Here is a 26827-nt window from a genome sequence, read left to right as displayed (position 1 = left end):
GGAAGCCCTGGGCATGCAGACTCGGCTCATCGCTTCGGCTGACAGCTGTGCAGTTGTTACAAGGATTAAGGGATACCGGCCATGCCAGAGGAGTGACCACTGCCATCAGGAAATGCTCGGCAAACACACCATTGCTGGTCAGGGGCTGCTCACCTACATTTCCAGTGCACACTGCCAACAATGCATCCGGGGATTACATTCTCATGCCATTGTGATGCCGTGTTCAACTATTAAACATAACTGCTTACATCGGTGCTACACATTCTACTATTAAATCTTACTTAAACTATTTTCATCAATCCATACCTCGAAGAATAGTATAACTTTCGGGCTCTCGTCAAGATCACGAAGCAAATAGGGGAAGTTTTCATTAAATATAATTTGTTCTTCCCATTCTGGAAGTCTTGATTTTAACTGCTTAAAATCATACGGCTGGGTCATAATAGGAAGGATATAATCCACATTCTCCTTCTCATAGTACGATGAAACGGACCGTTCGCTGCTCAAAAAATAATAATTAAATAATTTTAAGAAGCCTAGAAAATAAAAATATAGCATGTAAGATAGAAATAATAAAGTGAAAAGGATGCTTTTGACTGCCTATCTAGAAAATTATACATTTTACGAGATTTTTCTCTCTGGCCTCTGTGTGCTATCAGTGTGTTGCACAGAAACCCAATTATCACAAAGAAACTAACTTAGAGGCATCATTTACATCTTTGGGCTGGATTACTGGAACTCCTTCAGAATCCTCAACACATCTGTGACAAATTATAGTAAATTTTAATAAGAAAACGAACACATAGGCACACCCCATTACAACCTAATATGATTTACAAAATTAGTTAGTTAAGCTTGGGTAGAGGTATCTGTGGGTGGTACAACTGAATAATGTGCTGGACTACTACTGTCCTGAAGGTTAGGGGTTCGAGTCCATGCACAGAGTTGCTTCAAAAAAAAAAAACCAAAAAATGATTAGCAATCCCCATCAGAAAAACCAATCACTGAAAGCCCTACTCCACTCTGCTCATCGTGGGGTGACCATGAGTTGGAATGGACTCCAACAGCAACCAGCTTTAAGCCGGGCAGGAGCTCCAATCCCATTCTACTTCCACAGAACTGCTGACTTATCTGGGACCCTGCCCTCCTTCTACATGACATTGTGGTAAATGTCGGGCGAGGATGAATGACTGTATCAGATCTACTGCAGTCCTACTCTCACAGGACTTCTTCACTGTGGGCAATTTCAAGAATTGGCTATGTAATTAAAAAATTAAAATTACCTATCGTCTTTCTTGACATATTGACCCGTATTCGCATCAACCACATGAATTTTTACCATTGGGTGGGAAATCATAAAATCTGATTTAAGTCGATCAGTTCGATGAATGTAAACTCCCAGGACAAGGTTGTCATCCAGCAAGCATTTGGGGTACACTGGGCTATCTCGACTTGTTATTTCATGAACACCGTCACCATCAGCGTCTTCATTATCATCTGAAATGTCACACGAGGAAGGAAATCAGAGTTGTAATTCATTGTTACCATGGTGTAAGTTACATAGAACTTCATCTCTGCAATCTGGGATTGCTTGACTTCGTTAACAAAGGAACTTCAAGGAAGGGGACAGCAGCAAACAGCCTCCTGGGACTAGGGCACTTTATGTACTCAGGAATTAAAGCAGAATGAGGAATCTTTCTCACAAGACCTAATGACATAAAAAGGAAAGCAAGGAAAAGACATAAAAAGGAAAGCATGTCATTATGTCTAGGTGTCATCAAAAGCAGTACCTATCACTCAATTCCTTTGTAGTTCAAAATTTCTGCCATTGGGCACAATACAAACAGTAGAATGCATCAGGCCAATGGTCTTGTAATAACAACCAGAAAAGAAATAACACATTATAAAACTTTCACTTATGGGGAAAATGGAGAGATGAACTAAAATTCGAGAGTCATAGAACCACTCAGAAGTAAATTAATATACTGGTGGTCATTGTGGCACTGCTAGGCATGTGCCAAGTCCAGGTGTGGGCACAGCATTTGTGACTGGCCACGTGGAAGGTCGGTGCTGCGGGAAAGACACAAACCGAACCCTTCCCTACTTGTTATTTCTGGAGGCTCATTAGCATGCATGACATTGCAGCCAGGTACATTAGAATTCACTTTTCTACAGAACCTTTTATTGTGAATTAGGTAAAGAGTTAGAGCAAGTGATTTTACATTCAGCAACCCATCAAGCCTCCCTCCATCAGAGCCCTGTTCCACCTTGTTTTGTCCATCTTCCTCTGGCTGGATATGGCCTTCCGCTTCACCCACGTCAACCACCAAGTATGCTCTCTAGCCTGACACTTCCCCTTCCCTCCTCTTCCCAGCCCTGGGGCAACCATCAAAGTCTCTTTTAGTGTGGAAACGCTTTATAAGAAAAAAAAAATGTCTTAACAGTGGTCTCATGCACTCTCCTTTCGTAATTTAAATTTACTTGGATGGTTTACCAAAATGGACCACACTGGCCACACAGTAAAAAAGCCTCAAGAAGTAAACTGAAATCGCTCCCAAGGTGTTGTCTGATAATAGCAGAAAGTGGAAGCCAGCAGCTAAAAGATAAAAAGAATCCCCCTGTGGCTGGAAAGTATATGACTCAGATACTTCTAAATATTATGAGTCAGTGGAGAAATTAAAATAGAATTTGGAAACTATCTTATACTGAATGATAATCAAGATATAGCAACTCAAAATTATATAGGGCTAAAACAGATCACTGATAGAAATTTAAAGTCTTCACGTATGTGATAAGGCTGAACATTATTACTCTTCCAATTATAAAGCTGGGAACAAAACAAAATCCTCAGCAAATGAAGCCAAAGAAAGTAGGAAGAAACAATATAGCTAAAAAGACGTTACCTTTAAAACAGCACACAATGAACACGAAAGAAAGTCAAACTTGGCTCTTTGAAAACATTCCCGGCATGAAAATCCCCAGATCATAATCAAGAAATGGAGATTAAAAAAATGACCACTATCAAGAATAAAAATGGGAGACATTCTTCACATGCTAGAGACATACAAAATTTTGAAACTTCGGTAAGATGAAAAAGTTTCTAAAAGTAAAACTAACAAAGGAATTAGAAAATGCTGCCTGATATTTATTACCCAAACTAAATCTTATTTTAAAATTTCCCCTTATAAAGAAAATTTCAACTGGAAAATCTCAACAACAAAATTCTTCCAAATATTTTAAAGTAACAGCAATACATAACAATGCTGACAGAGAATGGAAAAATAAACATTCCCCAACTCTTTTATAGTTATTTATTTAACTGGGAGCTCTTACAGGTATTATAACAATCCATAATTCAATTAGATTAAGCATAGTTGTACAATTGCTGCCGCCATCATTTTCAAAACCTTTTCCTTCTTGTTCAACTCTCGTGTGTCAGCTCCCTTTATCCCCTCTCCACCCTCCCCTACCATCCCCCCGGAACCCTTTATATATCAGCCAAGGCACCTAATTTTACCACAAAAACTCATTTTAAAAATGTGCTGAAAAACTCGGCTTATACACGAGTATCTACAGTGTATCATTATTATGGCAATATCTCACACCATCCAATGTATCCCTTGGCCTACAATTCTGGTATTCCTTCTCCTTGAGCGGGGTTATAGTCACCATTGCTATCAGCCCCCCACCCCCTTTCCGTACCCTCAGGGAATTGTTACTTCCGTTACTATCTGTGAAAGGTTTATCTATCTTGCATCAAATGATGTTAGTTATAAAAAATGAACATACGCAGGTCTAACAGGATTAACGAGGAAAAACTCATGAGCCCACTATAACCTTGACAAAACCTTTTAATGTACAAGCCAACCTCTCTCAAGACCATAGATACATATATCTTAAGTATCAGCACGGGAAATCCAGTAATAAAGAAAAAGGATGACATTTACATGACACAACCAAGTAGACCTCTCTATCTATCCCCACCAGGAACACAAGGATAATTTAAAATGAAAAGCATGCAGCGAGTCCCAATTTATATGTACATGGGTGAAAATGTGTGTCACAATTAAGGTGTGTGTGTTGAACAAACCCTTGACAAAATTCAATATGCACTCATAATAAAAACTGTAAACTAATTAGAAGACGAACTTCCTTATTCTGATAAACATATACAAAAATCCTCACAGCAAACATCAATTGCACTTGTTGAATCTCTTCTTCCTTTTCTAAGTTCCTTAAAACTTGGGCTTAAAAATTCACCCCAGAGGATGATGCGAAACTATAAACTGTTGTTTCTTTTGAGCTCCTAGATGGATAGAAGATGTTTCTGTGTACAGGCAGTTCTAATCCACATGTGCTCTCAATGTAAATGGAAATTCAACAGACTCCCTGCTTCTTTATTATGTTTAATTGCTCTTTAGAGCTTGACCTTTGCTTCATCAGTGTGATAAAATTAATGAATAGCTGCAATTTCCAGATGTATGAACAAGAGAGAAAAAATGCTTGCTTTTTAATCCCCTATTTTCTGTTATCAACTAAGAGCCTGTCTTTGCGGTCTTGATTACTTTCTCTCTTTATAGAGATGGTGCTGCCCATTCACGGGTCTAGAAGCCAAATAAGCCTCAAATGATAAGACTGCTTGTTCCTTTTGTTCTGACACACTCAATGGTAAAATAATGGAATTTTCCCTCCAAAGCTGAAGGAGACTTGTCATTACCACTTTTAATTAACATGGTTTAATCAAAATCCTAGCCAGTGGACCAGAGGCAAGAAAAATGAATAAAAGGTATAAGGACTGAAAAAGAAAGCTGTGATCATTAACAGAGGATGTGATTTTATATATATACGAAATTTATGGATAAATGCTTAGAAGTAATTGAAATTAGCAAATTCACTGGGTATAACACTAAAAACCTAAAGGATCAATTATTCAGCAGCAACCAACAAACAGCAGATAAAAATTTTAAAATGCCATTTAAAATTGCATCAAGAAATACCAACTACCTAAGGAGTAAATCTAAGGTTAGACTTTAAAGTTAATTTTTTTTCAATCACTGAAATAAGTTTTAAAAGATCTAAATAAATGGAGAAGTAAACTCATCTAATGGAGCATTAAGCTTCAATGTTGTGTAAGATCACTCACGCACACTCACATCAAGCAGGTGCGAACTGTCCATCCTATAGGACAGGGTAGAACTGCCCGCTGTGAGTTCCTGAGACTATAGCTCTTTAATCTTTACAGAGCAGAAAGGCCAGTCTTTCTCCTGTGGAGCAGCTGGTGGTTTTAAACTGCTGGCCTTGCACACTGCAGTCCAACAAGCAACCACTCTCAGGGCTCCTGATGTGTACGGACAGCCATTCCATCACGTTGCTGTTGTTGCTGTTGGGGGTCTTTGAAATGTCAGCTCTTGCACCAGCCTCACAATTGTGTTTCAGCCCACTGTTGGGGTCTACTGTCCCCCATCACAGGCAGCACTGTGTTGTCATAATACACGAGAAACTCCGTGCCATCGCACTAATGCCAACTCACAGCGACTCATCGGCTAGGGTAGAACTGCCCCTGTGAATGTCTGAGACGCAACCTTTCTCCTGAGCAGCAGCTACGGGTTTTGAACTGCTGGCCTTTCAGACTGCAGCCCAAGAGATCTCAAAATGTTTTGGGGTTTTGTTTTTTTTTTGATGATGGTGATGATGATAAATACACCACCACTCTTCTGGAATCTGTTATATAATAATCTGATATACAATGGCCAATATAGGTTAATTTCAGCTTAATAATACATGGGATGTCAACCTTTATATAATCCATTTCATTTTTGATGACTTTCAATTTTCCTAGATTCATACTTCAAATGTGGGATACAAAAAGGCTTTTCCCAAATTTTTCTCCCCCAAATATATGCCAAACCTAAGCAGCTGCTTGCCAGCACACAGTGGGAGGTCAGATGTTTGGATATTCTCCTTAAAGGCATCAGCCATCCACAGCAATCAGACTACTGTCTGGTCCACCAGAGGCGGGGCTCGCGCCCTGCTGATAAGGACAGTGACTGTTTCCCTGGAGAGCTCAGCACAGGTAAAACCAGCTCAGTGACAACCAAGGCTAGGCTGACATCCTGAACCTAGGATCCGCCCACCTTGTCACATGTGTACCCCTAATCCCTCTTCCTATTGCATGTACACCCCCAGATTTCCCCCTCCCATTGCTGCATTGCCTATGGTACTACCCCTTACTCTGATGTATGTCGTTACCTGTAATCAGGTATACATAAGCCCCCCAGTATACATAAGCCTTGGTTAGAAATAAATCTCTCTCCTTCCTTCTCCCTCTTTCTCCCCTCTCCTCCATCCTCTCCCCTCCTCCTGTGCACTGTGCGGCCCTGGATGCTGAGATCATGGCCATCTAGGTGGTGAGCATGCTACCATAAAATGTGCCTGACTTCTTCATTTCACTCCCACTCCTCTCTCTCTTATTCTCTATGACTTTACTATACTCTTTATATATTATAGCCGTACAGTGACGCCTACGGACCCTTGATATTTGTCAGGGGCTGGTTTACTCTGGTACTTCAAACATTCCACATCCCTATTATTAATGGAAATTGGCAGCTGTTTCCTCATTTTTAGCCCACCCCATCAGCAATTGTAGGTGCCGCCAACTCTGCTCCCTCTACATCCTTAAGGTGGACTCTTATTTGAGGATGAAGCTCTTCCCTTGCTACATTTTGAATGTCCTTCTAACCTGAGGAGTTAATCTGCTGACAAAGTTCTACTCCACCCATATGGTTTCCTGTGGCTAGTTTCACAGAAGTAGAGACTGTCTGCAGCTTCCTTCTAGTCTGCCCTTAGTCTGCAGCTACGCTGACATCCAGTCACCTGGCTGACCGTGCTATCTCAATGACCAATGGCACGGCTCAAAGCACCCCAGCAGCATGGAAGCCTCTACAGCATGACAAACTGATGAAGTAAGTACCTAAATCCTAAAACTGCACGTTTTTATTCCAATGTTTGGCCTATGAAATGAAGACCAAAAAAGGAGGTGGGTAGGGGAGGTGGAGAACATATAACATAGAAACTATAGAGAAATAAACGAGAGGAGGAGCTTCACAGTAAAAGGAAAGAAAGGACACTGGGAAGCACAAAGAAAGGAGGGAGGACTGGAAAGGGAACAAGCGTGACCGAGTGAGGCAGCCTGCAGACTGGGAACGGGGACTGACTGCGGGGCAATTTTAGCTTTCAGTAGTTATCCATCTGCACTATTTATGGCTTAGAACCCACAGGTAGAAAGAAGAAATCCTCCAGGCCAGGGGTCAGCTGACTTCTGAGACAAGAGCCAAACCTGCCCCTCACAATTTCAAGAATTTTTGAGAGCCATAAATATATTTTCACAACCAAATGAAATCACCTTATCTGAAGAACATCCTTCAGATGTTTGCAGTTTGACTTCAGAGCGAGGGTGGCCCTCTGCCCACAGCAACTAGGTCAGTGCCATTCTACAGGTGGATTAAATTAAGTAGAAGATGCTAGAAGCATCAGATCCTCGAGCTGATTTGCATAATCTAAATTAGTCAGAGATCCAGGTATGAATAAATGAAAAGTTTCAATTGAGATGAATGCAAATAAGTACCAACTCCTCTCCCTTGGAGCCTTTTCAATGTATGCCTCGGTTCCCACTTGTTTCCATGATTAACTTCCTAGGAACAAGTGACTTCGAACCAGGCACACGTTTTCATACGACTTGGGTAACAAACCTGCTTTGGCCTTCTTCTTTATGTTGGGGGGTTGGGGTTTTTTGTCATCGTCCGCGCCGTCTTCTACCTTTTGTTGGGTTGTGTTCAGTTCATCATCTTGATGAGAATCTAAAGTTACTGCTCCAACAGGAGGGTCCTTCTTTTGTTCACTTTCAACTTTGTCACGTTCAAGTTCAGAGGTGGTCAATGTACTGCAAATATATTCAAGTACATGCCATTACAAATATCAATGTGCAAGTGTTCACATATGGCAACGCGAACCGTGAATAAAGACAAGGCTAGTCTTAAGATCACTGTCATGTCCTGACAGAAGAACGTATTTTCTTAGCTACCAATCAGCTGTCAAGCTAAGCATTATGGATCTTTCTTACAGTTCTTCGATGTAAGCCCCCAGCGCCAACTGAAGCTGAGCTAGCCATCCCCGAAGTAAAATAAAGCTGTATCTCATTGGCAATGAATCTGCCTGATTTTGGATAGAAAACCAAACTCACTGCCAAATCGATTCTGCCTCACAGCAACCCAAAGTTCTGAGTTTGATTTTGGATTGATCAAAATAGCCTTCGCCTGCTGCTGGGTAGATGATTCATGAAAAAATTCTGGATTGGTTTTTGTAAAAGTCAAAATGTGTTCTGGGTTGATTAGTTCTGTCCTAAAGAGGCTCCAGCTATTCACTCACCTTTGGTTTCTAGGTAAAAATCAAGGGTCTGTGTTTTCTAGTGTCTCGGGTGACACTACATTTCTGGAAGGCCTTTATTAAAATTAAAATCTGCCTAACATGAACTAGTATATTTTTCTGCAGCCCAGAAGCACACTGAACTATAGGGAGAAATTAGCCTCATACTATTTGCATAAAATTTACCAGATTAAAAAAAATCTGCATCTAAATAATAAAAAATTGACTTCCATAATCAGTCCCACTTCAAAACAAGAAAGGACTTCAAGTTAGGCATTTTTGAACTTTATCACGCAACTTTATGACACCACCAAACTTGCTTACTTAAAGAGAACAGCTACCCTTTGCATGATGCATTCAAAATGTGTGAACTATCCTGACTGCAGCGACCGTGGCTCACCAGCCCGGCACAGACGGGGTGTCAATCCGAAGGAAGACTGACAGCGCACAGCGGGAAGCAGAAGCAGCCAGAAATGTCACACTGGGCAAAGTGCTCAGCTGCCAATCAGAAGATTGTCAGTTTGAAGCCACCAGCCAATCAGTGGGAGAAAGATGTGACAGTCTAGTTCCGTGAAGACTCACAGCCTTGAGAACACTGCCTCACACAGGGTGGCTCTGAGCCAGAACTGACGGATGGCAGTGGATGGGGTTTGGGTGTTGACAGGAAGGAGCGTCTCAGGATGGCCCTGTTGATCTCTCCCACCTGGTCTTCAAGTCTCTGTGTGGTTGGTTCCCTCTCCTTGAGTGTTGGGTGGACCTAGTGACTCACTTTTAATAAGACCCAATACCTTAGAGGCATGGCTGCCACTTCTGAGACACAGTTCCAAGAAGACTGTGACTTCAGGCTTGCTTTCTCTGAGCCCTTACTCTAAGCAGCCACCTGACATGGAAACAATGTCGCTGGCAATGGCCAATGAGGACCTGGTATACCTGCCCACAGCCACATGAGAGCACCCATAGGTGAAATTTTTCTTCAATGAATGATCTCTGATCAGACTCCTTCTAAGACCTTTCTTAGGGGCTGAATTATTTTATTGTGGAAGGTAAAAGCAGTCAATTAAGGGCAGCTTGTGGGCTGAGCTACAATAATGTAGCAGAAGCTGGAGGCATCACTTGCCTTTTACTACACACAGACAAGTACAATGGGGCCCAGGAGCCATGTCCACGGCAGATCCTCCTCGGCCGAGTCAAGAAGGGCGCAGCCATGCTTTACAACCTGGCTGTTACCCCGGCCACAGAGCTGAGTCAGAGGCACTGCGCCACCGCATCTCCGTCTCCCACCCCCCAGACACTGGGAGAGACAGCATGTCTGCTGTCTTACGCTGACAGCGCTTTCCATGCAGCAATAAACTCATACGAGCACTAACATGGCCCTGCAGCAATCTCAGTTGCCTTCTCTCTGTGACCATCGTTAGACAGCTCTGATGAGAAACTTTTTGTTTTGTTTTATTGTTGTTGATTAAGCTGGGAGTGCTTAAAATTGTCCTTGGATGCTAAGGAATGAATATATATATGGATTCCCACCTTAAATTGCATCTCTAAATGTTAGGTTGGAGGAAAAAAAATAACAGCTACTACACTAAGCCTGGCCAGTAAAAGCCATTTTAAACTGCATTGTTTTCTCAAAGAGAAATAAATATGAACATAATCCCAGGAAACCACATAATTTAGGCAAGCATAGTGCTAACTGTGTGGCTGAACTGGAGGGTCAGAGTACTGGCATTTTATTCCTCCTTTGTGTCTACATGTCCCACACCGAGCAGATATTATCTAAATGACAGGAGGGAAAAAAGCTATCAAAGCTAATGTTTTCATAAAAAGAAAAAAGCATTGTAAAAAAAAAGGAGAGAAAGAATTAAGTTCCTATTGTCTTAAAAACCAATGTGAGTTGGCAGAGACTTTGCAATTAAGACTGCCTAGTTTCTTACCAGTCCTGTCATATTCTAGCTTCTCCATGAATGGGATCTTGTAAAGCATTCAGCTCAAAGAGGTAACAGAAACCCCATGAGTGTCCCTGGGTGCTGCAAATAGCTAATGTGCTTGGCTATTAATCGAAAGGTTGAGATTCCAGTCCAGGCCTGGCGAGCTACTTCTGAAAAATCCTTCAATGAAGACACTAGAGAGCACCTATGGGTTTCCCGTGAGTTAGAATAAACCCAGGGGTTAAGTTGCGCAGCCGCTGGTTACGAATGCATCCCTGTTACCTGCTATCCCTGTAACGGCCACGGCTCCCCATGAAAGAATACCCTCTCTTTGGCTGTGTTTGTGACATGTCAGGTATCACTCAAGGGTTGAACATGAGGCGATTTCTTTAGGCAGCATTGTGTAGGTATCAACGCAATGTACCTTGCTTCAGCTTTCAGCGGGACTGGAACTTTCTTTTTTTTCTTTATTCTTTTCTCACTGTTCGGTTGGTCGTCCTGCAGGGAAGTCTCTGGAGGAAAATAGGTCAGCTGTTCTTTCAGTTTCCTTCGTATTTTCTTCTTAATTTCCTTTGCCATTTCTTCAGCGACTTGGAGCTGATAGACGTGCAGCAGCTCTTCTTCCTCATCGATATCATTACTCTCCCTTCCCTCATTGGGCTTCTTGCTCTTCAGCTGAGCAGAGCCCAACTGGGACGCCGCTCGTGCTTTCTGCTGTGCGGGATCCACTCTCCTCTCACATGTCTCCGGGTCCGTGTCTTGCGTAGACATGTGCAGCATCGCTTTTGTAACCTTTTTCTTTGACTTTCCCTGTTTTTCTCCCTCTACACAAGCATCGTCAATTGGATTTTCAATCGGTTTTGCATTCTTGAGCTTGTTTTTCGAGATGCGCACACTCTTCTGGGGATTATTAGCGCTCGTGACACTTCCGTCATCACTGTCGGTTTCTTTAGCATTCTGAAGGCTGCATCTAAAAGGGTCACTCTACGAAAAGACACAATAGCAAGGTGTCAGCACAGCAATGGTTTAGTTACTGAAAAACAGTCGAACCTTCCACAATATGCAATAGTGAGAAGATGACTTCATTTTTTTTTTCACTTAGACACAATGATGAGCATGCTGGTGCCTTTGATGAACACTCTTCTGGCCTAAAGAGCCCGGTGGCCCAGTGGGCTCAGAAAAGGGCTGCTAATCGCAGGGCAGGCAGTTCATACCCATTAGTGGCTCCCCCGCAGAAAGATGAAGCCGACCATCCCTCTAACGACTTACACTCATGGCGACACTCGGAAGCAGTCCTGCTCGGTCCTTCTATAGGGTCACTGTAAGTCAGAATTACCTGATGGGCGTGGGTGAGGTTGGGTCTCCTACTTTATTCTTTTAAACATTGTATTAGTAATCACTGAAAAGAACTTCAGATAAATGATTAAGGAACATGGGGAAAATAGGTCATGATTTTCATAAGTGAATTAATTGCTAAAATCTCCAAAAACTATCTTTCCTCATTGACAAAATGATCCATGCCCAAATGAAGAGATTATTGAGAACTTGGCTAAAAAAGCCAGTAAGAGTTAGGCATTTTGTCCTCCACACAAACAGCCAATGTATCACTCACACTGCACGGCGGCCCCAGCGCAGGCAGTTCAGCACCCCGTCACGAGGACTTGTTTGGTACCGTTTGATTCTGTAGTTTCACTCCTCTAAGTGTGCTGCTAAAAAGCTGTCGCTTGACAGTGTGCCTTCTCTAAAAATGAGCAATTACTGCCTTACAGTCCCAATGATTCCTCCGGATTCTAGTGGGAAGAATCACAGAGTGAGGGCCAATATCAGTAGCCCAATGAACACTTGGAGGAAGACATTCTTTCCTAAGCTCTTCACAAATCTGGTTCAATCTTTGCGGTCATCCTCATCCTCACCCGTCCCTCTGTTTTCATTCTAGGAGAGTTAGCAAGACGGATCTCAAGCCTCCAGGAGTGAGGCATGTTGATGTTGACATCACTTTCTTTTAGGCTGGGCTACTGACCCCGATAGGAGGAGTCCTAGAGGTGTAGTGCTTACACACGTGTTGGGCTGCTAAACCCAAGCCAGTCGTTCAAAACCCCCAGCCAATCCATGGGGGGAAAACACACACACAAAAACAGGTTTTCTACTCCCGTAAAGAGTTATAGTCTCAGAAGTTTATTTATTTTGGTTTAGTGACACAGTGGGCTGGTCACTACAAGGTCAGCAGCCCATTGGGAGAAGGATGAGGCTTTTGGCTCCCACAGAAAGGTACCGCTTTGGAGACCCAACTGGACAGTCTGTTCTACAGGGTCATGAGTGGAGTCACCTCAACGGCAGGGAGGGTTTTACCATGACCAGACGGACCCTCCTGAGTTTCCAGAGTTGCCTCGAGCTTTCATGGGAAAGCTACAATTTCCCTCAGATGTCTGGGTCCTCACTGGCACGTTACCGATTACTTACGGAGATGCTCTCTCCGGATCTGGCGATCTTCCTCCGCAGCTTCTTCCTTTCACGGGCTAGATCATTGTGGCTCTTCAGCAGTTCCTCAAAGCGAGCTTTGGTCTTCACTTTGGCTTCACTCTCAACTACGAAAGACAGAATGGTTTCTCATTTTTCTCCAACACCCCCCTGCATTTTGCTGATGCTAAAGAAGTATTTATTGTATGAGTGTCCACGTGTGCTCTCCAGCTGGACTGGCGTAACTGGCCACTCCCTCCTTAAAGTGCCTTTTCTCTTGCTGACTAACACCACGTTTCGCGGAGCGCGCTGACTCCGCGCCAAGCTAGTTTCTAACTTCCGGTGCAATGGATCAACTTCATTGCTAGTTAAGTGACTTTAGGCAAGTTCCTTCATATCTCTAAATGGCATTTACTCTGCAAAGGCATGGCTATTATTTGCCTAGCCTATAATCAGTATTCAACAACAAAAATTATTTTGGCTCTTCTCCTTGAAAACATAAATAAGATCACATTATTCCCTTAAGAACCTATGACAGTTTTGCGTTTCACCTAGGACAAAATGAAACAGGTGCTCAGCATGCCTTACAGGAACCCACATTTCCTGATCTTCTTAACTCTAGTTCTAAATCAAGACAAGCATTCCCCTAGCTCCCCACATTCTAGCCACAGTACCCTGATTTTAGCTTCTCACAAGGTAAGCTCCTGATAGCTTCATGGGATTTCCAAGAACAGATGCTTCTAATTTCTAAGCTTACCCTAATCCCTTAACTGACTGCTTAATATTCTCAGTTGGGGTCTTTTCTGACAATCTCTGGCTTCATCCTGAAGCCTGTTTCTCACATTGCAGACTGTTTTTGCCTTTAAAGCCTATAACATAACTTGAAATTGTATGATTATTTGCCTAAATAGGTGTATATATTTATTGACTGTCAACTCCCCTACTACACTACGTAGCTCATCACTACATCCCTAGTTCCTACTAGAGCAGTGGTTCTCAACCTTCTTAATGCTGTGACCCTTAAATACAGTTCCTCATGTTGTGGGGACCCCCAACCATAAATCATTTTCATTGCTACTTCATAACTGTCATTTTACTACTGTTATGAATCGTAATGTAAATATCTGATATGCAGGATGTATTGTTACAAATTGACCATAATTAAAGCATAGTGATTAATCACAACAGTATGTAATTATATATTGTGAAATATGTGCTTTCCGATGGTCTTAGGTGACCCCTGTGAAAGGGTCATTTGGCTCCCAGAGGGGTCGCGCCCCACAGATTGAGAACTGCTATACTAGAGGGTTTGGCAGAGTACAAGTTCAATCAACATGTTTTAAATCAGTGGTTCTCAACCTTCCTAATGCCATGACCCTTTAATACAGTTCCTCATGATGTGGTGATCAACCATAAAATTATTTTCGTTGATACTTCATAACTAATTTTATGACTGTTATGAATCAGGTGATCCCTGTGAAAGGGTCGTTCAACCCCCAAAGGGGTCACAACCCACAGGTTGAAAACCGCTGTTTTAAATGAATGAGGAATGAATGAATGAATGCTGGAAAGTAAGAAATGGCAGCGTGTAGATCATAGGCCAGTTCCCTGTTTATGTTTTGCTGAAGCACAACCTTGCCCACTTCATTAAGTGTTAGTCTGAATTTATGCTGTAACAATGGAGTTCTAGCAGAACAAAAATAGATGCTGTAGAAACCAAGCCTGAAATACTTATTAGCTGAATTCTTAAGACAAAAAAAATCGCACACATCTTCCCTACTATAAAATATTCAATAGTGTCTAATTATTATTTAGTTAGTCCATCTTGATCCCAAACTACCATTCATTGACATGCTGCTATCGTCAGGTGCCAAGTCGCTTCTGTCCCGGTCATCCTGTGTACAACAGAACACAAAATGCCTGGTCTTGCACCGCCTTTACATCAGGTGCTAGGCTCAAGTCCATTGTTGCAGCCACTGTGCTAATCCACCTCCCCAGGGCCTTCTTCCAGTTTGCTGACCCTCTCCATTACCAGGTATGATGCTGTTCTCCAGACTAGCCCTTCCTGATTACCTCTCCAAAGTGTGTGAGGCAACGTCTCACCATCCTAGCCTCTAAAGAACATTCCTCCAGGACAAACTGGTTCACTCTTTGAGAAGTCCACAGTATATTCAGGATTCTTCACTAAGACGATAATCCAAATGGATGAATCCCTTCTTCCTCACTGTCCAGCATCATACAAGGCAATGGAAAATACCATGGCTCGGTGCTGTTGCATCTCAAAGCAACATCTTTGCCCCTTTTACACTTTAGAGGTCTTTTGCAGAGTTGCCCAATGCAATACATCATCTGATTTTTCTGGACCTCTGTTTCCATGGATGTTGGTTGTGGGTCCTGGAAAATGTCGATCTCTTTCCCAATTATTATGATGTTGTTTAATGATCCGGTTGGGAGAATTTATGTCTCATCACGTTGTGATTTAATCCACACTGAATGCTATAGTCTGTGATCTTTATCAGTCAGTAAGTGCTTCAGGTCTTTTTCACCTTCAGCATACAAGGTTGCATGATCTACAAATCAAAGGTTACTAATGAGTCTTCCTCCAATCATGATGCCACATTTCTCCAAAGAGTCCAGCTGCTTGGATTATTAGCTTAGCAGACAGAGGGAACAAGTGTGGTGAAAGCATAAGTCCCTGACATCTCTCTCCTGATTTGAAACTCTGAAGCATCCTCTTGCTCTATTCAAATGACTGCCTCTTGGTCTGTGTACCAGCTCTGCATGAGCACAATGAAAATATTCTAGAATTGTTAATGATCCACCCAGTCGAAGGCCTTTGTACAGTCATCAAAACACAGGTGGCTCTCTCTGGTGTTCTCTGCAATGCTAGTCCTCATTCCACATCCTCTTGGGAATCAGTCTGAGTGTCTGCAAGTTCTCTGTCAATGTACCACTGTACCTGCTGAATTATCTTCAGCATAATTTACTTGCAAGCAATATTAATGATAGTGTTTGATAATTTCCACAGTCTATGGCATCACTTTCTTGAAATGGACACAATTATGGCTCTCTTCGCATTTACTAGCCAGGTATCTGTCTTCCAAATTTCCTGGCACACACAGTGAACACTTCCAGTGTTGCATCTGTTTGTTAAAGCATCTCAATTGGCATTCCATCAATTCTTAAGAGCCATTTTTCACCAATGCCGCTTGAACTTCTTCCTTAAGTACCATTGGTTCTTATCATATGCTGCCTCCAGAACTAGTTGACCTCAATCATTTATTTTAGGCAGTGTGTCCATATCATCTTCATTTGATGCTTCCTGCATTGTTGAACTTGGATTCTTCAATACTGAATGAATTTTTGTCTTCAGTTATAGAAATGCCAAGCATTCTCTTCCTTTATACTTTGTCTTCTTGAGCTTCCCTGAAAATCTACTTCTCAGCGTTTACTTCATTATTGCTTACATTTACTTTAGCTATTCTATATGGAAGTGCAAGTTACAATATTTAATTAGATATCAGTGTTAATTTTTTCCCATTTGTCTTTTTAATGACTGTTTGCTTCCTTCATGTATGAAGGCGCTTCACAAAGTTCCTGGAAAAATTCCATCTACCTTTTCACTCAAATTTTCCACCAACTTTTTGATATCTATCCATGATATGATATGATATCTATCCTTGTTATATGATATCTATCCTTGACATATCCCAAAACAAGTTTGGTTTTCAGTCAACAGTATCCCACGGATCAAATCAATTCTTTAGAGGGTCTCTACATTTAGGTAAGATACTGTCGATGTCATCCTCTGGCTCATGTGGACTTCTTTTCATTTTCTTCTGCTTCAAGTTGAACTTGCAAAATATAGTAACTTTAATTAACAAGCTTCCAAATAGCTCAAACTGAAATATTTGGTCAATAGCACTCACTTTATTTATTAGTGTGCTAGGAAACCTTTAAAAAAAACCCGAAACTTCAAAATAATTAAGTAATGTAAATTTTAAGGATATATGTCTTAAAAGCTTACCAGTGGGCATATCTCAGCTTTATGGAGATCACTGTGCAGTAATGGAAAACATTGCTGGAATCAGAATTCTAGTTAAAAAAAAGATTTGTATATTAAACATCCAAAGGAAAATAAAGAAATATTCTTCATGCAAGATTATACATTGCTTGTCCACCATTTCATCAGGTTTATATTGATACAACCCAGCTCTTTGAGTTCACCCAGTCTTACACAATTGACTTGAACAATTCTGAATTTAGAGTCCTAAAAAAAAAAAAAAAAAGAGTACAGCAAATGAGGTATTTGAGTAAAATATGCATGTGTCTATAAAGAAGACCAGAGGGACAGTTCTACTCTATCCTTCAGAGTCACTATGAGACACATCAACGTGATGGGTTTTCCATTTGGAAAAAGAAACAGGGCAGTTTTTGAAAAGAGAAAACTTATGATAAACATCTTACTTAGATTTAAAAGTTTTCTTACTCAGTAAAACAAATAGTCATTGTAAAGAAATTCCTTACAAAAATTAACCCTGTCCATGGATTTCCTTTCATCCATAGTTACTAGTTTTCCCCCCTTCTTTTTTCCCATTGGAAGTCTTAATATATTTGAACTTCAAATGCTGCGGTTGGAGGTGGGTTAAGGTTCAGACTTGGCCGCTGTAACAGGGAAGGGGAGGGCCCAATCAATCAATATTAAGATTGGCCAATGATTGCATTTCTCCTCTTCTCTCTTTTCTCTAGGTGCTTCATTGTAAGAAGCAAACTTGGAGCCATCTGCTCTTTACAGCACTCAGAATGATCTTCCTCTATGCATATAAAATAAATGCTCTCAATAAACCTTATGTTTCAATTTCTCTAGAGTTTTGATTACTTTAAACAGCAGTTAACATCGAGCATGATCTGTTAATAAACTCAAACACAGTTTCAATAAGTGAAAGGGCATGTCAATGTACTTTTAAGAAACCTACTTCTATCACAGGACTGATTTCCCCAAGACCACATACTAGTCTATCAGTAAAGTATACCTATTGTGTACTCTACCCAGACAAGGAATTGAAATATCCTCGTTGAAATGCTGCAACAAGTATAAAGGGGAGCAGAAGCATGTATAGCATCTTTCTCAAATTAAAGCCAGCTTGTGTATTGTAGTGTGTCAGAGCTACTGTGAACCAGAAATAAACTCAGTACGTTTCTAAATCGCAAATTTCATTTAAAGATGTGTATATGTGTACTTAAAATAAGCATGTGTTAATTGTACCTTAAAGTACAAAAGAGGCATACCTTTTCAAGAATAAAACTGGTCTATAAAAGAAAACAGAATGTGTCTTCATTCAGGCATGATCACTGAAACTCCAGTCCCTGCGGGACCATGTTTAGAATCCTCTGACACAAAGGAGAAGGGGTCCTGGTGCATTGTGGGGCAGTGCTGGACTGCTTAACTGCACAGGCCGCTCAAACCCACTAGTCACTGCAAGATAAAGACGTGGCAACCTCCGTCCATAAACACACAGCCTGGGTAACCTTTGTGGCCCTTGTGTTGTCAAATAGGGGGACTGGTAATTACAATCACCTCAATGGCAAAGGATTTGGTTTTGGTGGAGCAGATGGTTCAGTGCCAGGCTATGTATTTATAAGCTGGAGGTTCAAATTCACCCACAGACATGTTGGAACAAAGTCTGGGATATTTACCTCCACTTTTGAAAGGTCACTCACTCACTGCCATTGAGTCAACTCCAAGTCATAGCTCACAGTGACTCTACAGGACAGGGTAGAAGTACCCTTAAGGGCTTTTCAGGCTGTAACTCTTTATAGGAGTAAGATGCCTTGTCTTTCTCCTGCAGATTGGCTGGTGGCTTCAAACTGCGGACCTTAAAGTTTAGCAGCCGAGTGCTTCATCTACTATGCACCAGGGTGTCTTTCTGAAAGTTCACGGTTCCTGAAAAACCTTTGCATAGCTCTACTTTGACAATTATGGGGTAACCATGAGCCAGAATCTATTAAAAGGCAACAGATTCTTTTATACTATTTTAAAATCATCTCTTGGTGTTAATATCATTAATACACATTACAGAATTTGCGACAACATTTAATGAATAGCAACATTATCTGCAAAAACTTTAAAAACCAAGCTCACAGGCATGGAGTTGATTGCAACTAAAAATGACCCCATATCGGGTTCCCAGGGCTGTAAATCTTTAGGGCCTAGATAATCTCATCTTTCTCCCACAAATTGGCTACTGGGATTGAACCTGTTGACTTTGAAGTTAGAAAGTCCAATGCTTACAGAGGCCAACAGAGTCACACTTGAAAAGACATCCCTTCCTTCACACATCCCATTATTTTAAACCTTCTCTTTCACAAACCATTTCATAGAAGATGCTCAGAGACACTAAGTAGGAAACATAACTGGATTGTGACACAGCTCAAAGATCAAAGGAAGAAAAAGCAGACGGGCTTGTCTGATCCAGTGTTTTATCAAATTTGATTGTAAAGAACAAGCAAACTCCCCATAAAAGTAGTCCAATGAATAAGCCAACCATAAAACGGTTGCAAATGAGTTGATTTCTTCTGTCCATAAAGATTATAACTGAATTTTCAAAGTTTATGAAAGCAGGCTTTATGGAAGTCTTTATGGAAGCAGACTGCCGCATCTGTCTCCTGAAAATCAGGAGTAGACTTCATAAATAAGCAATAATTTGAATACAGTTTTTTTAAGTTTTTGTAGTTGAATATTTTTTCAAATATCCTCTTAAATATTTCCCAGCATCCTCAGAACCAGCAACCTTTCATCTGAAAGCCCAAGGGACACAGTAACCATCACTGCAACAGGTGAAACAAACTTGCCAAGTCTTCCTGAGGGCGAGTAGAAGTTACGGAAGTTCTCCCTGGGACACAATCATCTGGTAGGGATCCCTAAAAAACACCCCCCTCTTTTGAATCATGTTAAAATGATCCTGCTGATTCTTAAACATCAATAGAAGCCATTGATCACCCTTTAAAAAGATGGATTCAGAAGGCATTCCACAGGTTCAAGAATCAGCGCCAGGCTGACAGTGCAAAAAGAAGTATACTTGGTAACACACCTGACTGTAATAACATTAACGCTAGAATGGGGGGGGGGAGCAGAAAAGATTTTAAGAAACGCATTTTCTTTTAATATACACCACGCTAACAACTCGGGAGAGCCTTGCAGAAGTGAGGCAAAGTATGGAGAGGTATTTCTCAAAACTCGCATCCCTCCCTCTCGCAGCCCAGCGGGGGCGCAGTCCAAAGCCCCCTGGGCCCCAGACTCTTCACCCCCGCGCCTCAGAGCCCAGCAGTCCCCGCCGCCCCCCGCAAAGGGCCCGGCCCGGCTCCCGCCGCCAGCAACGTACTCACAACGCGCAGGGCAGCGGGCCGCCGGTCCCGCGAGCTCGGGCCGGGCCGTGCGACGGGGCCCCCGCGCCAGGCGGGGCGCCCGGTGCCAGGCGGCCGCGCAGCTACCACAGCCGCCAGCGACCGCGGCTCAGCCAGCGGGCCGGATGCCGCAGTGCGGGCAGCGCAGGCAGAGCTCGGCGCTCCGACGTCAGCACCAGCTACGCCGCCGTTCCCATGACAACCGAAACCGCCGGGGCCCTCTCGCTGGACCGCAGCCTTCCGCCGAGCCCTCTCCCTGGCCCCGCCCACTCGTGCGTCTGGGAGGCGCCCCTCGCGGCGCTGGTCGGGGCCGTGCGCGCGCGCCCGCGGGCCTTCAGGTGACCGCGCGGGCTGCGTGGAACCGCCCTCGCGGCCCCGGACGCGGGAAACGGAGCGCACCCCGGGAATGCGCGCGTGCTCTTCGGCACCTGACCGCGTCCCTGCCGTCGTCCCGGCGCACGAACGCTCTGCGCAGTAGAACTGCGCTGGGGGAGCGCACGGGGAGACATGGGGCCCGAGGAGGCCGCCGTAGTCGCCGGCCCGCCGGCCGAGGGAGGGGGGGCCGCGTGGCCTTCGCTCCCCCGCGTGCGCGCCCGCCCGCCCGCCCGCCCGCCAGATGCCTCGTGCCAGCAGTCGTGGGAAATTGGACTGAATCATGAGGGGAAAGTGCCCACGGCTCATCTAGGGCTGAGCTCCATGTACTGAAAATGCAATTAAAAGCAAAGCGTCCTATTTCACCAACCCTAACGACCCGCCCACTCCTCTCCTTTCCGCCAAGGCGCCATCTTTCCCGCTGAGAGAACTGCTGGACCGGTTACAACCTGGTTCTGGAATTGGAGGCCACGCACTGCAGTAGTTGTCAGACTCGTGCCTCTTTTTTGCAGTGACGGCTACACTTCTTTCTAAGGAGGCCGTAGTGTGCGTTCCCGTTGATTTTGCACCACGCGCTCCACAAAGCGTGGCATCTAGCTTCTTGCTGCAAATCCTGAGACCGGCAGTGGGAACCATCCTCAACTCCGTGTGTCCCAGACTGAACGCTTCAACTTTGCACCAACACCTCCCCCTCTGGATTTCTGCCTCCGCTCTGGTGCCTCTGATTACCCATTGGACTGCGAGCAGCAAGTTCAGCAGTTCAAACCCACCAGCCCCGCCTGCAGGGGAGAGACTAAAGAGTGAAAACCCTCAGGAGCAGTTCTACCTGCCCTACGGGGCCGCATGAGCCAGCATGGACTCTGGCTGTGAGTTATTAAATCCAACCATCCATCTAGTTCAGTGGTTCTCAACCTTCCTCATACTGTTCCGCATGTGCTGGTGACACCCCAACCGTAAAATTATTTTCGTTGCTACTTCATCACTGTCATTTTGCTACTGTGATGAATCCGGGGACCTCCTGTAAAAGGGTCGTTCAACCCCCAAAGGGGTCGGGGTGCACAGGTTGAGAACCCCTGATCTGTTGCTGTTAACTCCGTCCAGTGGACGCGTGCAGGCCGAGGGAGGCAAGGAAGCGTAACTTTCAGGGTGTACAGATAGAAATAATGAACTTTTAAAGATGGGAGATACAGCTCGCACTGACATTACAGTGCCTTTTAAATTTTAAATGGAGAAGGAATGATACAGGTTTGGGGAAAGACGGAGATCACTATTTAGCAACCATTACATTTAAAAAAAAAGAGAATCCTCAGTGGATAACAAAAATAACAGATGACAGTTATAAGAGTAGGAAAATATTTACATAGCTTCACATGGTGCTCCACAAAACATCTAATAGTTACAAAGGGGAAAAAATAGAAACTTGAAAATGCAGACATTCAGCGCTGGTGATCAGAGTTAACGACAATGGGATGGATTTATAGCATATAACATATACTGGTACATTTCTATCGTATTTCTGCCCAAAGGACATAACCTGTGTTTAATCATGAAACAATAAGCAAACCCAAACTGAGAGACAGTCATGGAGCTATGTTCTTTAAAAGTGTCAGGGCCAGGCAAGACAAGGAATAAATAGTTGTTTGTTTGTTTGTTTCAGATTGTGGGGGAATAAAGAGGCTTGACAACGAAATACAACACATGACTCTGAATTGGATTCTTTTGCTATAAAGGATGTTGGAGAAATTAACAAAATTTGAATGGACTTCATGGATTAGGTCCTTAGTTCAAAACCACCAGTCACTCTTTGGGAGAAAGACAAGGCTTTCTACTCAGGGTTACAGTCTCAGAGACCCTCTGAGTTCTACCTGTCCTATAGGGTCAGTATGTGTTAAAATTGACTCGATGGCAGTGAGTTCATTTTAACAATACTAGTGTTAGGTTCTGGTTTTAATGACCATACCCCTGGTAATGTAGAAGATATATTTGCTTTTAGAAAATTCACACTGAAGTAGTTCAAGGTGATGAGGCATCTTCTCGGCAACTTAATTCAAAATCAATTATTCAAAAAGTTTGTGGAAAATGGAATTCTTCCTTGAGCTCTTTGAAGTCCCCTCACATTCAACATTCTTCACAGCACAATTCAAATGCATCCAATAGTCTTTGGTCATTCTGTTTTATTAGCCAGGTTTCCCATACAGATGAAGTATTTGAAAAGACATAGGTCATGTGCACCTTACTCCTCAAAGTGATGTCTTTACTTTTTAAATTTTTAAAGAGACTCTGCAACTGATTTACCCAATGCAATCCATTGTTTGATTTCTTGTCTGCTCTTTAGATGGGTGTGGACTGTTAACCCACGTGGAATGAAATACCTGGCAATTTCTATATCCTCTCCATTTATTGTGATGTTGCTTTGTGATATGCTTAATCAGTTGGAATATAGTAAACATATTAACCAGTCCCATTCAAATTAAAGAACAAAGATATATAGCTTTTGAATTGTGGTGCTGGGAAAGAATATTGAGAGTACCATGGGCTGCTGAAAAGACAAACAAACCTGTCTTGGAAGACATACAGCCAGAGGCAAGGATGGCAAGATTTTGTCTTAAACAATTTAGACAGACTAGTCTCTGGAGAAGGACATCGAGCTGGTAAAGTGGAGGCGCAGTGGAAACGAGGAAGGCCCTTGATGACATGGATCAACCCAGTGGCTGCAACAATGAGCTAGGGTATGGGAACCGTGGTGACGATGGTGAAGGACCGTGAGGGGTTTCGTTCTGTTGTGTACAGCATCGCTGTGGGTCAGAACAGACTCAATGGCACCTAACAAACATCAACCAAAAAGACAAGACCCAGGAGGTCACTCTGATGTCCTAGGAGAGGCAAGGGATTAAGAGGTGAAAATGGAGAATGTGGATATCAAAAACAGTGAAGCACTGAAAAACTAGCCAGAAGACTGGTGATACACACCCACCTAGAGTCATGGTTGACAATCTCCTTTTGAAAGGTCACAGCCTTGAAATATCTACGAATACCTATGGATGTTCTGCACATGTGTGGTGTTGACATGAGTCATAATAGACTACACAATAACTACCCACACCAATAAAGGTCTTAGATGATAATCAGGTGTATTTCCACCACTTACCTGTCAGTTTGTTGTACCGTGGAGGCATGTAAGTACTGTGATGCTAGAAACTAGGTCACTTGTTCACAATAAATACTTTTCACCAACATAAGCGACAACTATTCATGTCGACTTCTCCAGATGGAATACATAGAAATCAAATTGACTACATCCACTGATAGGATTCAGCTGGTTTGTACCAATGTGGAAGAATCAATACCTGACTTTTTGTTGAGCTTGGCAAACCGGTTGTGAAAATGGCACTTGTAATCAGGGTTCTCTCTAAGGTGGGTGACGGGGCAGCCATGCAATGTGGAAATCACAAAGTTTATATCCCTTACTCTTTTTTAGCATTCATCTGTGCACCAGAATATTCTAAGCAGTTTCCTGAGCACTGGCAGTTACTGTTCATTCTGTCCACAGGCAGTATGGACAAAATCAAATCAAATGGGACGATATTTATAGTTTTTATTTGTTTCATAAAACTCGTACTTTTTATGAAATACTAAATTTTTATTCCCTTGCATTTGCTACTTCAGTAAACAAATATATAACATAAAAAGACAAAGTGCCTGACAACCAGAGGATGACACGCTGTCATTGTTTCAGCTTTGTGTTATGCCCCAATTTCCTAGGAGATGTTATGAGTGAATTATGAAATTCCTGAAAGTATTCAAAGAGCTAAAAATATTGTCAGAATAATTGTTGTAAGTTCAACAAAAGCAATAAGGGCTTTTTCAAAGATAAGCATAGTATGTTCAGAGAAGAAAACTCATCTGCTTCTAATCTATCGGACACAAGGACTATTGTCCAATTGGCCTACCTCTATAGGAAATAAGAATGGAACCCCAATGCAATCCAGTGAAAAGCAAATGGGTAAGGATAAACCACCTCGCTGATAATGCTTAGAGAAGAGTGAAAAATATTACGAGTGAGGACACCAATCAAGAAGCAATATGGAAATGTCTTAAGTAACAGTTTTATCGTTTTTGTCAAGTATTATTTCATATTTTTATTAATATTTTTAAAACCTTGTAACATAATCCAGTTTTGCATACTTCTTTTATTGCTTTTATTTAAATATTAACTGTATAAAATAATAAACTACCTTTCGGATTATCATTTTTTTAACACTTAAAATAGTCATTAGCGCAGTGAACTAGTTGTTAAATTATTTAAATCCCACCACTGTCTACATCTATGGGAAGAGACAATGGGGAAGCTCAGTATTTTCAGCCAAAATGAGGTCAAGGGCTGACTGGAACAGACCATCAATTTCTCACATGTAAATTCAGGTTGCAGTTGAAAAAATTAAAACAAGTTCATAAGAGCCAAAATATGACCTTGAGTATATTCTATCTGCATTTTGAAAACATCTCAAGAATAAATGGAACACTAATGATAGGAGACCTGATGAACTGTGGGATCACATCAAGAACATCATATGTGAGGAAAGCAAAAGGTCATTAAAAAGAGAGAAAAGAAAACAAAGATGAGGGTGGATGTCAGAGTAATCTGTGAAACTTCCTCTTTATCATAGAGTAGATAGAGCAATCGGAAGAAAAGAATAAGTAAAAGAGCTAAAACAAAAAAAAATTTCAAAGTGTAGCTCAAGAAGACAAAGTATTATAAAATGTAGCTCAAGAAGACAAAGTATTGCAAAGTATTATAAAGAAACATTATACCCCAACTTAGAAGCAAGGAAAAAGAAAGAGCTCAATAGAAATGAAAAGTTTAGAAAATGATGATGGCAACATATGTACAAATATGCTTGATATAATTGATGTATGGATTGTTATAAGAGCTGTAAGAGCCCCCAGTAAAATGATCTTTTAATAAGATAAAAAAAGGAAGACCACACTCAGCATACATCGAGTTGAAAGACTTTAAGGAAAGATTCAAGCCTTGAGTATAACTTGCACATTCTGTTCAGTCATCTTTCTTTGAAGTGGGTACAAATATCAATCTCTTGTAATCAGGTGGCCAGGTACCTCTCTTCCAAATTTTTTGCCATAGACCAAGGTCGACAAACTTTTGAGATGGAAGATACAATCCTGTCGCTCACAACAATTTAAAAATCATTGGAAAGCTATAAATATATTTTTACAAACAAATGGAAGTCACCATTATCTGAATAATATCCTTTTTGTCCGAATTTACTGTAGAGCCATACGTAAATAACAAGAGTCACAATATAGCTCTAGTGCCACACTTTTCCAATCCCTGTCATAGGTTAATGATTGCTTCAAATGCCTCTTCATTAGCTTTTCAGAAGAAGATGTGGACAAGGGATATCATTACTGACACCAGATGGAGCTAGGATAAAAGCAGAGAATACCAGAAAGATGTTTACTTGTGTTTTATTGACTATGCAAAGGCATTCGACTGAGTGGAGCAATAAATTATGGATAATGTTGAGCAGAATGGGACTTCCAGAACACTTCTTTGTTCTCATGCAGAGCCTGTATGTACATGGAGCTAGAGGCAGTTGTGTGAACAGGGACTACTATATGGTTTAAAAATCTGGAAAAGGTATACATCCTCTCACCATACTTATTCAATCTGTATGCTGATTGAATAATAAGAAAATCTGGATTATATGAAGAAGAATGTGGCAACAGGATTGGAGGAAGGCTCACTAACAACCTTCAATATGCACTTAACACAACCTTGCTTGCTGAAAGTGAGGAGGACATGAAGCCCTTGCCGATGAAGATAAAGGATTGCTTACAGCCTTCAATATGGATTATAACTCAATGTAAACAAAAACAAAACCCTACCTCACAACTGGACCAGTAGGTAACATCATGATAAATGGAGAACAAATTGAAGTTTTCAAGGATATCATCTTGCTTAGATCCACAATTCATACCCATGGAAGCAGCAGTCAAGAGATGAAATGATGCATTGCTGCACACGACCGCTTTAAAAGGTTGAAAAGCAAGGATGGTACTTTGAGTACCAAGGTGTGCCTAACCCAAATCACAGTATGTTCAGTCACCTCATGTGCACGTGAAAGTTCATACATTTGAATTAGGGTGCTGGGAAGAGAACCAACAGATCTGTCTGGAAAGAAATACAGCCAGAATGCTCCTTACAAGCAAGAGTGGTGAGACTTATCTCA

At 42.0% G+C, this 26827-nt stretch overlaps 1 protein-coding gene across 3 annotated transcripts in view; it reads right to left on the bottom strand.

Annotated features, from left to right (window-relative positions):
• The window catches only part of AHI1 (Abelson helper integration site 1), a 187122-nt gene extending 166717 nt beyond the window's left edge, over window positions 1–20405 (bottom strand). For 2 of the 3 annotated variants that reach the window (XM_075554499.1, XM_075554502.1), the window contains exons 1-7: window positions 20183–20405; window positions 16828–16895; window positions 12804–12928; window positions 10768–11327; window positions 7749–7939; window positions 1284–1497; window positions 307–499 (exon numbers count right to left, since the gene is read on the bottom strand). In XM_075554499.1, the coding sequence (XP_075410614.1) occupies window positions 307–499; window positions 1284–1497; window positions 7749–7939; window positions 10768–11327; window positions 12804–12928; window positions 16828–16837 (1293 nt within the window). In that variant the 5' untranslated portion in view covers window positions 16838–16895; window positions 20183–20405. The remainder of the gene's footprint in view (window positions 1–306; window positions 500–1283; window positions 1498–7748; window positions 7940–10767; window positions 11328–12803; window positions 12929–16827; window positions 16896–20182) is intronic. The other variant, XM_075554501.1, reaches the window with a different exon arrangement.
• Window positions 20406–26827: the final 6422 nt, after the last annotated feature.

This window comes from Tenrec ecaudatus, chromosome 7 (assembly GCF_050624435.1).
Source record: "Tenrec ecaudatus isolate mTenEca1 chromosome 7, mTenEca1.hap1, whole genome shotgun sequence".
Taxonomy (NCBI): domain Eukaryota; kingdom Metazoa; phylum Chordata; class Mammalia; order Afrosoricida; family Tenrecidae; genus Tenrec; species Tenrec ecaudatus.
Note: the sequence above shows the minus strand (reverse complement) of the source record. Positions and strands in the feature narration are given on the sequence as shown.